Genomic DNA, 18307 nt, shown 5'->3' with positions numbered 1-18307 from the left:
GTCCTATTCTTTGTGACCTCATGGACTGTAGCCCTCCAGTCTTCTCTGTCCATGGGATTCCCAAGGCAAGAATACTGGAGTGGGTTGCTATTTCCTTCTCCAGGAGATCTTCCCAACCCAGGGATCAAACTCAGGTCTCCTGCATTGCAGGTAGATTCTTTATTGTCTGAGCCACCACGGAAGCCTCCTCTAGGTAGTATGTATGTAACAATTTTTATTCTTCCAATTACAGATACAAGAAAATTTTACATGAATCGTCCTGTAAATCCATACATTATTAAATACATATGTCTACAAGGTATTGTGCTAGGTACAGTGGGAAGAGGCAGAGAGACTTGGAACACCTTCTGAGCTCAAGTCTATGATTATTTAACTGGAACAATATGACACCTTTCAAAGATGATAAAATTAATGTGTAGGTCTGCTCAGTTTTTTACTCCAGTTTCATTTTAACTTACAGGTTAGTTTATATTTAGAAAGTGGGTTACTTTAACCGATAACAAAAAAGATGCTAATTTTGATCCTTAATACCTTCCAGGCCTTTCTTATATTTTGGAGACTTGATTTTGCTCTATCAAAGGCACAATGGCACCCGGAAACGTTTGAGATTTGTACTCTATTTTGTGGGCTTCCCAGTTGGTACTCACAGTAAAGAACCTGCCTGCCAATGCAGGAGACAAAAGAGATGCGGTTCAATCCCTGGGTGGGGAAGGTGGAGGAGGAAATGGCAACCAATTTCAATACTCTTGCCTGGAGAATCCCATGGACAGAAGAGCCTACAGTCCATAGGGTCACAAAGAGTCGAACATGACTAAAGTGACTTAGCACACACAGCACACTCTGTTTTGTGATCATTTAAAAAAGAGAAAGTTTTCTCACTATATATATCCATATATAATTATATATAAAGCTTAGTAGAAAATTTATTTAAATATTTAAGAATCTGTGGAACAATTAAGTGAGTAAAAGGAGATGACTGAAGTCAAGTGAGGAGGGTTTTTTTTTGGTATGGTGTCATCACTGTTCTGTATCCATATTATGTCCTTATTCCTCGAGCCTTGTCTTTCTGTTAAACCACTTATCCAATATATGTTTTTGAATTTCTGGGCTGCTCTGTTATTTCACCTACATTATTTGAGTAAACAGGGGGACAACAAATTTAGGATATGCTCTAAGTAGTAAAACATACCAACTTAAAAACTTCATTTTCAAAGGAATTGTGTCTAGAAACCAGAAGGGAAAGAGACACGAGTACCCCAATGTTCATCGCAGCACTGTTTATAATAGCCAGGACATGGAAGCAACCTAGATGTCCATCAGCAGATGAATGGATAAGAAAGCTGTGGTACATATACACAATGGAGTATTATTCAGCCATTAAAAAGAATACATTTGAATCAGTTCTAATGAGGTGGATGAAACTGGAGCCTATTATACAGAGTGAAGTAAGCCAGAAAGAAAAACACCAATACAGTATACTAACGCATATATATGGAATTTAGAAAGATGGTAACAATAACCCTGTGTACGAGACAGCAAAAGAGACACTGATGTATAGAACAGTCTTATGGACTCTGTGGGAGAGGGAGAGGGTGGGAAGATTTGGGAGAATGGCATTGAAACATGTAAAATATCATGTATGAAATGAGATGCCAGTCCAGGTTCGATGCACGATACTGGATGCTTGGGGCTGGTGCACTGGGACGACCCAGAGGGATGGAATGGGGAGGGAGGAGGGAGGAGGGTTCAGGATGGGGAACACATGTATACCTGTGGCGGATTCATTTTGATATTTGGCAAATCTAATACAGTTATGTTAAGTTTAAAAATAAAATAAAATTAAAAAAAAAAAAAATCAAAGGAATTGTGTCTAGAGTAGTATAACTGGAATATTCAATGTTATTGTTGTGACTTCAAGAACGTTTATAAAATGTTGGACAAGATGTGATGGAGATAATCAGTTTTCATATGTAGATTTCACCAAGAAGGCAAATATTGGACTACCCATTTTGAAGGCAAATAAACTTGAGACTCATGAATACCTACCAACATCTCATGAATAGCCATTTATGGTAGGCACTGAAATATCTCACCTTCTTTTCTTTCCACTGCTCTTTTCCATCTTGCCTTCTTTTTTTTCTTTTTTTTTTTTTTGTGTGGCCTATTGCAGGAGGGGTGATACTACTATATTCACCCTAGCCTATTTCCTGACGGGTATCTGCAACCAGGTTAAATCTCTGTGTGCAGGAAGATCCAATCTGCCCTTCCTAGACCCAATGAAGAGAAAAACTGAAAAACTGCATCTGTATCAAAATCTGGGAAGAGCAATTGGTTGGGCGGTACCTAAGCTCACATGCAGAGCTGTTGTAATGAGACAGGCTTTCCCTGTGCAGTTCTTGACAGCCTTGAAGGTGCCCAGAGAATTGCCAGGTGGGCAGTCAGCAGGGAAAGTCCACAGGCCAGAGCTGGATTACTGTCCCAGCAGTTACACACACTAAATGCAACCGCTGAACCTTACTGCTGCAGGCGCACTCTCTCTCTCAGGGAGATTGTCCTTCTCCATAGCAGTTAATTTGTTTTTACCTCTCAATTAGCTTTTTCACAGTGTTTGAGATGCTCAAGTCACTGAGATTCACTTTCTACATATGCTCCCGTCCCCTAGATTACCGACTGACATCTATGTTAGCCTGACTCACCATGAATATTATCAAGCATCATCTGAAGGTAGAAATGAATGCAGCTTTTCTAATAAGTGCAAATGAAATGATGCATCTCTTCCTACTTAAGATTTTACCTACAGTTTTGATAATGTTTTATGATAAAAATGAATTTAAAAAAATGGATTGCTTTAGACAAATGACTTCTGCATAGGTTTTAGTCACTCAGAGTATCTATTCCCCTTAGGGGGAAAATTAGCTTTACAGGCATATTTTTGATATATAAAAAAGAAACCAAATAGCATTAAAAAACATATACTCAACTAAAAGATGAGAATATGATGTCTGAGGCTGAGAATTTTGGAAGTCTGATGATGTGGCTCATATTTAATTATATAATATTCATTATCTTAATAGAATAGAATTTGGGGGGATGTGACTATGCTTTTCTCATCAAAAAAGCCCCTATTTTCCTTGAGAAGAAATATATTGAGCCCAGGAACTTTTAAACAATCTTTACTTCCCAAAGTTTGGTATATAATATGTCATATTATACTCAGTTACTGACAGAACCCACAACCTGATATTTTAATCCAAATTAAATATAATTTTAGGCACTAAATAAATTTAAACAAAGTGAAATCTTTGTTCCATTTCACTGTGAAATACTCTCATTTATAAAGGTCTTATTGAAATTACTTGGCCTAAAACATGACAGACAAACACTTTTACCTTGTTTTAAATAATTTTGAACATTTACCTATATTGAATTTAGTGAGAATTGTAATGGATACAGAGAGACAATATTTTGCACCTTGTTTTAGAAATTTTACCTTGTCAAAAATGGGGTTGGGGGAAAGCCCTTTAAAAACAAATTATTACAAAACAGTGAAATGTGACTTTTAATGGCTAAAGGAAAAGACCACAGACCCACTGTGAGGCTGATGGGAGCCATCCTGCCTGCCTCCTCATCCCTGGTCCCTTTCCATACCTACTCCCAACCCCCAATTCAGGCTATCAGGTACTACTCTTTCTTCAGGAAAAAGGCATACCACACTTTTTTCCAAGCTAAGATAGTTTTCAAACCTTCCCCCCCGCCCCCCTTAAATCAAAGTTCTTTCTTGGAATGTGCTATGTAAAGCAGATAAAAGTAGGATCTACTTCTTTGGAAGCCAGGATGGTGGCTCCAGGCCCCCACAGACTCACTCATCAGGTTTGATCTCCCACTTGGGACCACAACTCCCCACACTCACTCCCCTCTCCACCAGCCCTACCCCAGGCACTCTGAGGAATTCCAGAAAGCCAAGGCTGAAAATCATAGCCTCAAAAGTCAATAACCAATAAGGCTGAATATTATTTTCTCTCATAGAGCTGTGGTATTTTAATTGTGACAAAGAGCAACTCTCTAACTGGAATTTCAGGTAGTAATGGCAAGTTGGAACAAGTGGTATTTTGGGGTCAGAGTCTTTTGGCCCACCCCCAAAGCCCTACACCATAGGTAGTCACCCACTTTTTATCTTCTCAATGGTGGGCTGTACTGTAACTTACAAAGGAAATCTAAAATAAGTTATTTGTAAAGTATAAATATATTAAAATAAGTTATATTTTAAAGTATATATTTTCTGAGCTTAAAAAAATGTTATTTGATTTTTGATCCAGGTACCATTTAGACTGATGAAGTTTAACAATTATATAAAGTTATTTTCACATAAGTGCATTTTCATTTCTTAGGACAAATGTACTGGCTCCTTATCTATTAAATACTACTTAATGATATCTCTGTTAGGCATTAAAACACATTTTCCTATATGCAGTATAAACATGCTAATTCATTATTAATTTTTCATTGCCTTAATCTCATAATTTCAATATTTGTTTTGTGACCATCTCCTTATCTGAATATTAAAATTAGACATGTTTACAGCAGTGGCCACAGGACTGGAAAAGGTGAGTTTTCATTCCAATCCCAAAGAAAGGCGATGCCAAAGAATGCTCAAACTACCGCACAATTGCACTCATCTCACACGCTAGTAAAGTAATGCTCAAAATTCTCCAAGCCAGGCTTCAGCAATATGTGAATCATGAACTTCCAGATGTTCAAGATGGTTTTAGAAAAGGCAGAGGAACCAGAGATCAAACTGCCAGCATCCGCTGGATCATGGAAAAAGCAAGAGAGTTCCAGAAAAACATCTATTTCTGCTTTATTGACTATGCCAAAGCCTTTGACTGTGTGGATCACAATAAACTGTGGAAAATTCTGAAAGAGATGGGAATACCAGACCGCCTGACCTGCCTCTTGAGAAACCTGTATGCAGGTCAGGAAGCAACAGTTAGAACTGGGCATGGAACAACAGACTGGTTCCAAATAGGAAAAGGAGTACGTCAAGGCTGTATATTGTCACCCTGCTTATTTAACTTCTATGCAGAGTACATCATGAGAAACGCTGGGCTGGAAGAAGCACAAGCTGGAATCAAGATTGCCGGGAGAAATATCAATCACCTCAGATATGCAGATGACACCACCTTTACAGCAGAAAGTGAAGAGGAACTAAAAAGCCTTTTGATGAAGGTGAAAGAGGAGAGTGAAAAAGTTGGCCTAAAGCTCAACATTCAGAAAACGAAGATCATGGCATCTGGTCCCATCACTTCATAGGAAATAGATGGGGAAACAGTGGAAACAGTATCATACTTTATTTTGGGGGGCTCCAAAATCACTGCAGATGGTGACTGCAGCCATGAAATTAAAAGACGCTTACTCCTTGGAAGGAAAGTTATGACCAACCTAGATAGCATATTGAAAAGCAGAGACATTACTTTGCCAACAAAGGTCCGCCTAGTCAAGGCTATGGTTTTTCCAGTGGTCATGTATGGATGTGAGAGTTGGACTGTGAAGAAAGCCGAGTGCTGAAGAATTGATGCTTTTGAACTGTGGTGTTGGAGAAGACTCTTGAGAGTCCCTTGGACTGCAAGGAGATCCAACCAGTCCATTCTGAAGGAGATCAGTCCTGGGTGTTCTTTAAAGGAATGATGCTAAAGCTGAAACTCCAGTACTTCGGCCACCTCATGCGAAGAGTTGACTCATTGGAAAAGACTCTGATGCTGGGAGGGATTAGGGGCAGGAGGAGCAGGGGACGACAGAGGATGAGATGGCTGGATGGCATCACCGACTCGATGGACGTGAGTTTGAGTGAACTCCGGGAGATGGTGATGGACAGGGAGGCCTGGCGTGCTGCAATTCATGGGGTTGCAAAGAGTCAGACACGACTGAGCGACTGAACTTAACTGAACTGAACAGTTGATTGATAACATGCATTTGAGAAAATGTGGATATTCTAAAAACTATTATACAAATATATAAAAGTAAAAAAGGTAACAGCACATTTATTTGATTTAATGTACATATAATGTTAATTCACTTAGAGTTAATTTCCTATCTCTAAAGATGACTGAATTCTGATTGGATAAAGGTTTTTTCATGGATAATTAGCTTCTCACATAAGAAAAATATTTCATTTTAATTTTCATGTTCTTTGATTTAGGTTAAAAACTTCTACTATAAAATGTTGTTGTGATTTTTTAGTCGATAAATCAGTTGTGTCTGCAACTTTGTGATCCCATGGGCTGTAGCCTGCCAGGCTCCTCTGTCCTCCACTAACTCCTGGTATTTCCTCAGATTCATGATGATTGAGTTAGTGATGCTTACCTTAAAATAGCTTTAAATTTTTTAATATTAAGTTTCATATTATTAGATATCTAATCTTAGATATAATAGCAAATGTTGATGTTTGTAATTTAAAACAACATATGGTATTATGCTATGTGAAATAAGTCAGACTGAAAGGATAAACACTGTGTATCACTTATATGTGAGGTGTAAGAAAGTCAAACTTGTAGGAGCAGAGACTAGAATGGTGGATACTAGGGGCTGAAGTAGGGGGCGGGGGATGGGGAGATATTGATCAAAGGGTATGAACTTTCAGTCAGAGGATGAATAAATTCTGGGGATCTAATGTTGAGCCTTGTGATCTACTTACTAATATGTATTATTTGTGTGTGTGTGTGTTAGTCACTCAGTCCGAGTCTGCAACTCCATGGACTGTAGCTTGCCAGGATCCTTTGTCCATGGAGTTCTCCAGGCAAACACAGTAGAGTAGGTTGTCATTCCCTTCTCCAGGGGATCTTCCCAACCCAGGAATCGAACCCTGGTCTCCTGCATCGCAGGCAGATTCTTTACCCTCTGAGCCATGGGAAGCCACTATGTGTTATTTACCTGAGAGTTTTAAAGTGAGTAGATCTTAAATGTTCTCACCACACACACACACACACAAACACACACAATGGTAATTATGTGATGTGCTGGAGGTATTAGCTAACCCTTGTAATCATTTTGAACTGTGGTGTTGGAGAAGACTCTTGAGAGTCCCCTGGACTGCAAGGAGATCCAACCAGTCCATCCTAAAGGAGATCAGTCCTGGGTGTTCATTGGAAGGACTGATGCTGAAACTCCAATACTTTGGCCACCTCATGCAAAGAGTTGACTCGTTAGAAAAGACCCTGATGCTGGGAGAGATTGGGCGCAGGAGGAGAAGGGGATAACAGAGGATGAGATGGCTGGATGGCATCACTGACTTGATGGACATGAGTTTGGGTAAACTCCGGGAGTTGGTGATGGACAGGGAGGCCTGGCATGCTGAGACTCATGGGGTTGCAAAGAGTCAGACACAACTGAGCGACTGAATTGAACTGAACTGAAGCATATCAAATCAACATGTTATGCACAAACTTAAACATGTTATATGATAATTATCTCTCAGTAAAGCTGGGAAGAAATCAACTAGAGAGAGATCTAAAGATCTCCTTGCCCCTTGTGAGTAGATTTGCCCAAGGCATATCACTTAAGGTCTCTGAGACTCACCACTAAAATCCACTTGCTTTCAGTATTGAGCTATTTAAAAGTGTGTGTACTCCACACTCTGGATTTTTGTGTTTGTGTATAGTGGATGTCATGCCAGGCTACCTGGTTTCCCTCTTCACATCTAAGATACACATCCTTCACCTCCAATTGCCACACTTACATTCTTCTTGGACAGTTGCCCTCCCTGTAAGGCTGCTGTTTATCTGAAGATTAGGCATCCTAATCTAATCCCCTGAGGGCAGTCTGCATCCAATATTTGATTGATGGGCTGTGCAAAGCCTTACTCCCTGGCCTCAATGCTGAATAACTCCGAAGGGCCATCCTAGCTCTAGAGCTCCCACCAGAGGCCTCTGTTGAAACTGCATCACAGTTTGCCTTCTCCCCCTACCTACTCCGGAGAAGGAAATGGCAACCCACTCCAGTACTCTTGCCTGGAAAATCCCATGGACAGAGGAGCCTGGTGGGCTACAGTCCATGGGGTTGCAGAGATGGACACGACTGAGCGACTGACACATCTACCTACTCCTGTTCCCTGTTGCACCTGAGGATGCTCTGCAGGAAACTTCATGCAGGTAAAACTTGGTCTCAGAGTCTGTTTCCAGGGGACCCCAACCCAACACAACATGTAAATTAATATTTTTCCCATCTATTTAATTATTTCACCTGAAATATGCCAAATAGTGTTATGGGGCTATTTTATATTCCTTTGCTTTTCACCAGACCTCTAGTAGTAGATCATGTTACTGCATAGCCTCTGAACTTTAGGCAATACACAGAGGTGACATTTTCCTATGATCGCCTCTTGACAGCATTACATCCCGAGGCAATTTAAAGCTTAGGTGTTTGGCCTTCCACTCAAGCACAGAAGAGCTTCCTAGGTGGTCTGCCCAGCAGTTATGGAGTTTGGGGACCTTCTGTTCCCTCCACAGCTAACTCTTAACCAGACGTATAGCGCTAAAGGTCAATAAAGGCACTGAAATAGGCCTTATACAAATCCTTAAATAGATGTCATAAATAATTCCAGGTAAAGTGGTCAAAGAACCACGTCAGCTTAACCTTCCTGTTCAAGTTATCTTCCCCCCATATAGTTTATGGTTTGGTCATGCCTCTATAAAATCTTCACAATAAATATTGTTCTTCTGATAATTTGTTTTGTGCCTTCACAAATATTGCATATGAAGTTATACTTAAGTTGATTTATGTACACCCATAAATATAGACATCGTACTTTAGAACTATTAGCCTAGCTACAAATTTTATTTCCCAACCCCACTAATAAACAAATTACTCTGGAATGAACAACAGAAACGGACCATTTATAGCCACGTCCATTATTAACACTGTGGTTTGAGCTGCCATCATTCACCCTTCGGATTATCTTTACTTCCTACTTTCTACTCTCCACCCAGCAGCCACAATGCTCCTTTTAAGTCAGATCCTATTACCACTCTGTTCCAATCCCTCCAAAGATCCCCTGCTTTGCTGCCCACCCTTAACCCTCTAATTTCATGTTACTTACTCTCCCTCTCTCACTCTGCTTCCAGCACACAGGTCTCCTTGTGGTTTCTGGAACACTGGGCAGGTTCCTGCCTTAGTTTCTTTGCTCTAGCCTCTCCTTCTGCCTCTGTTGCTCTTCTACCAGCTGTCTGCTTGGACAACTGCCTCACCGCCAAGTCTGTACTCAGATATTTCCTATCTTGAAGGCTAGTTCTGATTGCCTGCTTCTTATGGCGACCACACCTTCTCTTTGACCCTGGGTGTTATATCCCTTCCCTGGGGATTTTTTTCTTCTTTGCATGGCACTTATCACCTTCTGGGCTTCCCTGGTGGCTCAGATGGTAAAGAATCTGCCTGCAGTGCAGGAGACCCAGGTTCGATGCCTGGGTTGGAAAGATCCACTAGAGAAGGGAATGGCCACCCATTCCAGTATTCTTGCCTAGAGAATCTTATGGACAGAGGGACCTGGCGGGCTACAGTCCATGCGGTCTCAGAGAGTTGGACATGACTGAGTGACTAGCACTTTCTCTTTTCACTACCACCTTCTAAACCCCTCCTGAGATACATTTACCATGATGCCAATGAAACCTTAGCTTCAAGGCCCCTTTCCTAGGCCCCTTCCAAAACCCTGGGAGAAGCCCTAGCAATGGACACATGTTTCTCTACAATTTGCAAATATATGTTAACTACAACAACTGACTGAGACTGTTGTCTTTTTCCACCCTGACTTCGTCTCTGTCACATTTTCCCTTGCACCAGGTGGAGGTGAAGTGGCTGCAGGCATTTTTGAGGTCTGGCTAAGGGGAAACTGAATTGAGGAAACATTTAGTTTGAGCATGTGCTGTGCTTAGCCACTCAGTTGTGTCCCACTTTTTGTGACCTCACAGACTGTAGCCTGCCAGGCTCCTCTGTCCATGGGGATTCTCCAGGAAAGAATACTGGAGTGGATTGCCATACCCTCTTCCAAGAGATCTTCCCAACCCAGGGATCAAACCCAGGTCTTCCGCATTGCAGGCAGATTCTTTACCATCCAAGCCACCAGGGCATTGTGAGATGTAATTAATGGTTTGCAGTCACTTCCCTGTATTGTTCAGGTAGTGCTAAGCCACCCTGGTAGAGAAGAGCTTCTAGGAAGATGGCTACTGCCTGCTGGCCATAGAGTGTACTGCTTTTTGACTGTAAACTAGAGTGCCTGTCACCAGAAGTATATGGGTGGTGGAGGAAAAACATGGTGTGAAATTAACAAAGCCAAGTAATTTGTAGAGAAGCCTTCCTCATTTTACAACTCGTATTGTAAAGCAAGCTAATCAAGTTTTTCCCAATTTGACATCAATCCTAAAAGTTTTTATGAAATGATCAACCAAGCTGTGACATCTATAGACATTTTTCTAATCAATAATGATTTTTTTGATTAACCATGCAAGAGCAAAGGTGGAATTATCTTCCTATTCTCCTTAGAGAGAATGTTAGAAGATTATCATATGAAGAGGTGATAGAAGACAATTCAGCCAAAAAACATGCATTGGATAATAAATTAATGAAAATACTTAGTAACTTTTTCTGGATTTTGTCCTTTTTTTTTTTTTTTTTTTTTTTTGCTATGCATGAGCTTTTTAATATGTGTAAATTGTGATTTCTCATTTGAAATGAATATTTTATATCCAGGTTTGCATTTGTAATTTTACATTCATTTTGTTAAAGAAGGTCTACCAAGATGTATAAACTTCAGGCCTCACAAGACCTGATGTTTCCTGACCATGCTGAATGATTTACTAACTTGTTCTGTCAGGAATCTTAGTTCTCTGGTGTTTCTTCAGCACCTGAGCAGTGATTGGCACATAGTAGTCACTCAATAAATACTTTTTGAATGAATGAATTAACAACATTACAGTGAAACATTAACATTAACCTAATTTAATTCTGCTGAAGAAAAGTTCATGTTGACATGAAAGAAAGTCATTCATGGAACACTCCTCCTTGAAACTCTGTGCAACTAAGGGCCTAGAAGTAAATTTCAGCTTGGGGAATTTTTACTTTTATAGAAATTTAGGAAAAAAAAAACAACAAAACACATTATATGAATGACCAGTGGAGGACAGATTTCTTTCACTTAAGCAACTAAACTTTTGCTTCAGCACTAAAGCACCTCTTTTTTCTTTATGCCATCATAGGAATTTTAGAGGCCAGAGCTTTTTTATTTGAGAACACTTCTTTTTCTGGATGTAGAAGAAAAGGCTTATTAGCATTAGTGAAGGACGCAATAAGCTAATGAAGGTCTTAGGTGTCATCCAGGTCCTATTTGCTTTCTCAGTTTGAAGGTTAGCCCTCACACAGCTATTTTCTAGAATATAATTTGCTGCACTCTGAGACCACGTGGGGCAAGTCTTAACAAAGAAACATCAATAAATTGTCCAAACTGAGCTTTTGTCAACACTGACCTTGCAGAATGCGTGCCACCTAGAATTGTGAGCATCACTGCTAAACGGCTCTGTTGTTTTAAGAGTTTTGTTCGATTAGGACCCTGAAGAAATTGTTGGGACAGTAAGATTCTCCTCCCACATTATTTCCCATAGGTTTGAAGGCAACAGTTGGGTTTTACATAGTTCCTGGCTAAAGTAGAGAGATTTCTTGCTCAGAACTGTATCTTTTCTCAGAAAAGAGGTTTAAAAAAAATCCCCTTTAGCAAAAGCTACTGTAGAGCGTGGAGTATCAGTGTGCCGAGGCTGACAGCTGCACCATCTCCAGTAGACCACCAGCGCGAAGAAAGGCATGGGGTGCAGAAAACCCCTTCATTCTTGAACGTTATTTCTCTTTTTCTATATAAATTGTTTTTATTTTTGTTTTTGTTTTTTGCCTAGAGCCCGAGGAAGTGTTATTGAAGCACATTATTTCCTAGATCAGGTTCAGTTCAGTTCAGTTGCTCAGTCGTGTCTGACTCTATGCAACCCCATGAATCACAGCACGCCAGGCCTCCCTGTCCATCACCAACTCCCGGAGTTCACTCAGACTCATGTCCATTGAGTCGGTGATGCCATCCAGCCATCTCATCCTCTGTTGTCCCCTTCTCCTCCTGCCCCCAATCCCTCCCAGCATCAGAGTCTTTTCCAATGAGTCAACTCTTCATGTGAGGTGGCCAAAGTATTGGAGTTTCAGCTTCAGCATCAGTCCTTCCAATGAACACCCAGGACTGATCTCCTTTAGGATGGACTGGTTGGATCTCCTTGCAGTGCAAGGGACTCTCAAGAGTCTTCTCCAACATCACAATTCAAAAGCATCAATTCTTCGGCTCTCAGCTTTCTTCACAGTCCAACTCTCACATCCATACATGACCACTGGAAAAACCATAGCCTTGACTAGATGGATCTTTGTTGGCAAAGTAATATCTCTGCTTTTTAATATGCTATCTAGGTTGGTCATAACTTTCCTTCCAAGGAGTAAGTGTCTTTGAATTTCATGGCTGCAATCACCATCTGCAGTGATTTTGGAGCCCCCCAAAATAAAGTCTGACACTGTTTCCACTGTTTCCCCATCTATTTCCCATGAAGTGATGGGACCAGATGCCATGATCTTCGTTTTCTGAATGTTGAGCTTTAAGCCAACTTTTTCACTCTACTCTTTCACTTTCATCAAGAGGCTTTTGAGTTCCTCTTCACTTTCTGCCATAAGGGTGGTGTCATCTGCATATCTGAGGTTATTGATATTTCTCCCAGCAATCTTGATTCCAGCTTGTGCTTCTTCCAGCCCAGCGTATCTCATGATGTACTCTGCACATAAGTTAAATAAGCAGGGTGACAATATACAGCCTTGGTGTACTCCTTTTCCTATTTGGAACCAGTCTGTTGTTCCATGTCCAGTTTTAACTGTTGCTAGATCAGGTTAGGAATAATTAACTCTGAAATTGTTTCAAAAGTGAAACAGATGGTTTTTCTTTATTTTTAAATAAGATACTCTCCCAAATTATCTTCTCTGGAGATAGCCCTAGAAATGAATAAAATGACTACTCTGATGTGATAAATCTATCAGAAAGAGAATAAAAGAACTTCTCAGAAAAAAATACAGTAAACAGCAAGGATTTGAATTGTTCTTCAAGTCTCTCCTGGCCTGCTTCCTTTCTTCCTTGGTGAATCGCACACCCCACATGGGTCCTCAGAGTGGTCAGAGGATGGTGTTCACTCTAGTGGGGCCTTCCTTTGGGACTGGCTTATTTGGATACTTTTGACCAAAATGTTAGCTAGCATTTTCTTTTTCCAGCTTAGTGTTGCATAATGCAATGTTCTGAATTTTATCTCCGTTCTCAGCAACTTATTGCATATATGCACTTAAAATGGATGGCTTTCACTGTACCTTTATGCAATAAATTTGTCAGGTTGGATTTCCTTTCAGTGAGTCAAAAGATGAGCTGAACACTGATATATTTTAAATATAAATTAAGCATTCCTCATGCAATTTGTGGCTTTATGTTTTTTCAAAAGAATAAAATGAGCTAGTTAACTGGTTGCCAGCTGACCTTTCTTTCCCTGACGCTTGCCCCATGGAAGTATTCAGTGTAGTCAGTGATTCCTCCATTAATGTCAGTGTTTCCTTCTATTTTAAGATGGTGGGGAATGCCAGTCAGGTTAAGGACACTGAAACCAGAAGGAGAAACAAGGGGCTTCCTTTATACTGTTCTAGTCTTGTTGATTTTCATTGCCAGTTACTTGCATGTGGTCATACAGGCCATCCTTGCTTTACACCGTTCCCATATGCATGACTTTCAGTCAACAGTGTACTGTGCAAAGTCAGGACTGTTTGTGTTTATATATGTATTCATATGTATGTTTATGTGTGCATATATTTCTTTTTGATTCTAAATGTGCTTATTTTTCAGATATTTGAAAATGGTAAAGATACAGGAGAGATCTCTGTTTGTATCAGTAAAAAAGATCTGGAGCCTAATAGCCCAACTCAAGCTGGCTGCATGATGGAAAGAGTGAGTTTACTGACTTTCCATTTATGACTATGAGTGTCCTCTAAGTTACTTGTAGTTCATTTAGGAATTACATCTTTACCGTTGTTTAGAAAAGATCAATGATTTGCTGGTCTGTAAAGATTCATAATTTCAAACTTAACTTGTGGATTCCAGAGGTTCTCAGCTTTAGTATAGTATTAACTCCTGGCCTCTTATTTAATAGCATCTCAATTTTCATTATGCTTTTATTTGAAAATCTGTCTATACTGGAGTCTGGAATTGCCCTCTTGTCCACACATTGAAAAGAAGTGACATGAGACCCAGTGAAGGGTGTGTTCTGGGTGGAGGGTATTTCCAAACCCTAGACCCTGGGCAGGTAACACTGCCCTGGTCTTTGCCTGTGCTAATTTTGGGCAAGTCCAGATGGTTTATCTTAGGCATTCTTACCTTTGCCTGTTTTTCAGGCAATTGGGATGTTTCTCAGGCAGAACCGACATGCTCAGTGTCCTTACTTTGTGTCTTTGTCTGGCATGAAAGGACACTGAATACCCTGTTGTTTACAAATTGGGGTTATTCGCCTGAGCGCTCAGCAGCACTCTGGGCTCCGTTGCTTGACCTTTGCTCAGAAACTTGCTCCTTTTCCTCCCCTTCAGTTCAGCACTCTCAGTCTTACCTCTCCCTGGTGGTATCCATTACCTGCACTTCATAGTTAGTCACAAAAGTTAATCATCCGATCATTAGCTGAGCTCAGAAGAGATGGGAAGTGCTACCTTGATTGATTAGAGAGAGAGAAGGATAGAGTCTTGTCTTTTTTTTTTAACCGTCACATCCCTGACTATAGAAATCACCATGATACAAAAGCCTTCCCAGAATTCTGTACTTGTAATCCCTCTTTTTCAACATTAGAATAGTTCCCATTTTTATTTGTATAAAAAATTGAAGATGGCATTTATGTTAGATTACACAGGAAGATATTATTCTGTAGGTAGCTTTTGTTGGCTAATGGCACACTGAAATTGATCTGTAATTTGCTTCTATATGCAAGATAACTTGGGGGGAAACCTTTATCTAGGGGCATAATAAAGTTCTCTGTGTGGGAGAGCCCTTGTGACACCCAAGGACAACTGTTCTCTTCATGCACACTTGCCTCAATCACTAGCCTAAGATGTTTCACACTCCTCTCAGGTCCCTGAGCAAATTTTTATCCTATAAAGGCCCGGTGATGATAGCTTTAAAGATAAACGGGTGAAGATTATCACAATTTTTGGTCACTATATCCCAGCCCTCACCAGTGACCTTGAGATGAAAGGCATTGAGGCCTTACCTCCTGTAGGCTGTCGAATGCTCATCTTTGGACACCTAAAATGCAGTGTGTTGCCAAGTTGAGAAAATAGAGATTGTAATGCAACTCCTGTGAAAGTGCATTTGTTAAGTGGTCAGGTGTTCACATCTCTTCTCTACTTCACACTCCTGTTCTATGTGTACTTCTCTCCTGGATCAGGCCTTAAATCTTTCATATCTTGCCCCTTCACAAAAAAAGATGATGCCTGTAAAGCAGAATCACTGGGATTTAAAAAATGATCCACATTACATGCTTTCTGAAATAATAGCAAAGCCACAAAAACTAAGCTCAAGGGCTGAGACCACACAGAAATAAATGTAAGGGCTTTATAAGTATAATCCATGGATTCCAAAACTTGTTTGTGGTTCCAGTGAAAAAAAAGCAAAACACAGATTTTTATTGTTCTAACGCTTTTACTTATTATACTCATAAAGAGAATCAGTTCTGTTCAGTGGCTCAGTTGTGTCCAACTCTTTGTGACCCCGTGGACTGCAGCATGCCAGGCTTCCCTGTCTATCACCAACTTCCGGAGCTTGCTCAAACTCATGTCTATTGAGTTGGTGATCATCACTATCTAACCATCTCATCCCCTGCCACCCTCTTCTTCTTTTGCCTTCAGTCTCTCCCGGCAACGGTATTTTCCAATGAGCAGAGATATTGGTGGTGGTGGTGGTTTAGTCGCTTAGTCGTGTCCAACTCTTGTGACCCCATGTACTGCAGCCCACCAGGCTCCTCTGTCCATGGGATTCCCAGGCAAGAATACTAGTGGGTTGCCATTTCCTTCTCCAAGGGGAGATAAGGTTATTTATCCCTAATTCATGCAAAATCTAGAGGCTTTCTATAGATATAGTTGCAGGTCAAAGAAAATATTTTATTTGGTTAAGAGTTTATAGCCAACTGGTGAGGAAAGAAGGGATATATGACAGGCTTGCAACTTTCTCTCCTTTTCTCTGGGCCTCTGCATTTAGCACATCCAAATATACCTTCAGTTCAATGGGAATTAATAGAAGGAGCAAAAAAGATAGCCTGAACAGCAGCCAGGCAAGAAAAGGCTACAACTACATCCGCATCCCTGCCGAGATTATAGAGTAACAAGAAATTGAGAGACACAAGAACTGACAAGGGAGAGAAGAAAAGGAAGCCTGTGACAGAAGGTTGGGGGGAGTAGAGTGATGGATAGTGTGGGGCGCAGCATGGAAGAGAGCAGAGGCCTAAACACTCAAACAAAGGTGACGGGTAATTTTGAAAAATATCTTTTAAAATTCCGTGCCCAACACAGTTCAGCTGGATTTACTTTCATTTGAAATATGCCCTCAGTTAGAAATATCTTGATAATCAGGAGATCTCAAATGTCAGACAGAAGCAAACAGACAATGCTATTATTTAAAATATTAAACGACAGCATTTCATATTTCACACTTCAATTACATTATATTTACAACCCGAAAGCACTCATTATTGAAGCCCCTGGCAAGCTTCTGCAGAGCGCTTAATTGATACATCCAGGATGAGGTCTTCCAAATGAAGCAACATAGGCTAGAAAGTTGTGTTTATTTTTGCTGTCCTGTCGCTGGTGGATGGTTCCGCCGTTGGTTACCTGAGGTTAGCCAGGGACGGGAGACGGCTGACTGTAGAACTTGAACATCCTCTGGAAGGACCCAACAGAGTGTGTAGCTCAGACAAGGAAAGCATAACCCTTATCAAAGAGGACCGTTTCCGTGTATAGAAGCTAAATGCTCTTTCTGTAGGACTGTCACATCTGCTTTCAGTCCCCGTGCCAAAGGGTCAGAGCTCAATCACAAGCCTGTGGCACCCCCTGCTGGTTAAAAGCCCATGCTCATTTTGTTACTTTACACTGAGCTAAACATCGCTGTGATTTCACACTTCTTTTAACATTCTATATGAATTTAATTACCATTTGTTTGGACTTCCTTTGTTACAGAGGAGAGACAGTTTATTATAGGTGTTCACGTTTTACCTTATTTCTTTTCCTTCTTCATCCCTCCCCACCCACCCCGACCCAACCAGTTACTTCTCAAGATTCATCAAAGACTTCAAGGTTCTTCCATCCACCCACCAGGCCTCAATTTTTCTTCAATCCGGCTTTTTGATGAGCACGGTCAAGAAATTAAGAATCTGCTTTCGCTGAAGAATGAGCAAAAAATTTGGGTCTCTTATGGTAAAGCATACAGGTAGGAGCAAGGTGTTCATTCTCTGTCTGTCCTCAATTTTTCTGTGGCAACCTAATGGAAAAGGAGAGTTGAGAAGCCAGGTAGCACCTTTTATGGGGGGAAAAAAATTATTTTAATTTCCAATAAAATTCCAGGGCTTTTTTTTTTTTTATGAGGCAGTATTGTTTGTGGGATATGGCATCTCTCTCTCCCTCTCTGTCTCTGACTTTCTGTCTTAATGCCTTGTCATAGTTCTTGAAGTCTGCCTGTCAGCACAGCAAGTGGGATTTGTTCATGTCTGAGTAGTCACCTTAATGATAGCAGATGGAAACGCCACAGGGGGCCCAAGCCCATCACACTGTCATTGTCGCACACTGCCCTGACCTGCTTCCACTCCTCTATTTTTTTGTCCCTTTTTAAAGGAGAAATGGATGGTAATTGAAAAGGATCTTAAGCAAGATTTATGAAGCTGTAGACAACATGATTCCCCACTATCTCTCTCTGTTTTCACAAATAAAGTCTTAACCTTTTAAGCACCAATGACAGGACAGCTAAAGATAAATTGGTAAAGCTTGTAAGCCCTATCCTATCAAAGTTATATTTCTCAAAAGCGCCTTGCATTATTCCACAATAATTACTGGTTATTACTGAGCATTGTGTAAATTTTTGTAGATTGGTAAATTCCTGCATAAAATTATCAGCGTTTCTGAGAAAAGAAAAAGGCTGCAGTCTACAGGCATTGATGAGCCGAGCTGTTGTGTGGAATATCTTGGAAAT

General features: G+C 40.5%; 1 protein-coding gene across 1 annotated transcript in view; it reads left to right on the top strand.

The window, feature by feature from the left end:
• The window catches only part of DCDC1 (doublecortin domain containing 1), a 477869-nt gene that overhangs the window by 237164 nt on the left and 222398 nt on the right, over nt 1-18307 (top strand). The window contains exons 11-12 of the mRNA XM_055549196.1: nt 13937-14038; nt 17388-17551. Coding sequence (XP_055405171.1) covers nt 13937-14038; nt 17388-17551 — 266 coding nt within the window. The remainder of the gene's footprint in view (nt 1-13936; nt 14039-17387; nt 17552-18307) is intronic.

This window comes from Bubalus kerabau, chromosome 15 (assembly GCF_029407905.1).
Source record: "Bubalus kerabau isolate K-KA32 ecotype Philippines breed swamp buffalo chromosome 15, PCC_UOA_SB_1v2, whole genome shotgun sequence".
In the NCBI taxonomy this organism is placed as follows: Eukaryota; Metazoa; Chordata; class Mammalia; order Artiodactyla; family Bovidae; genus Bubalus; species Bubalus kerabau.
This window is presented reverse-complemented; position numbering and strand designations above follow the sequence as displayed.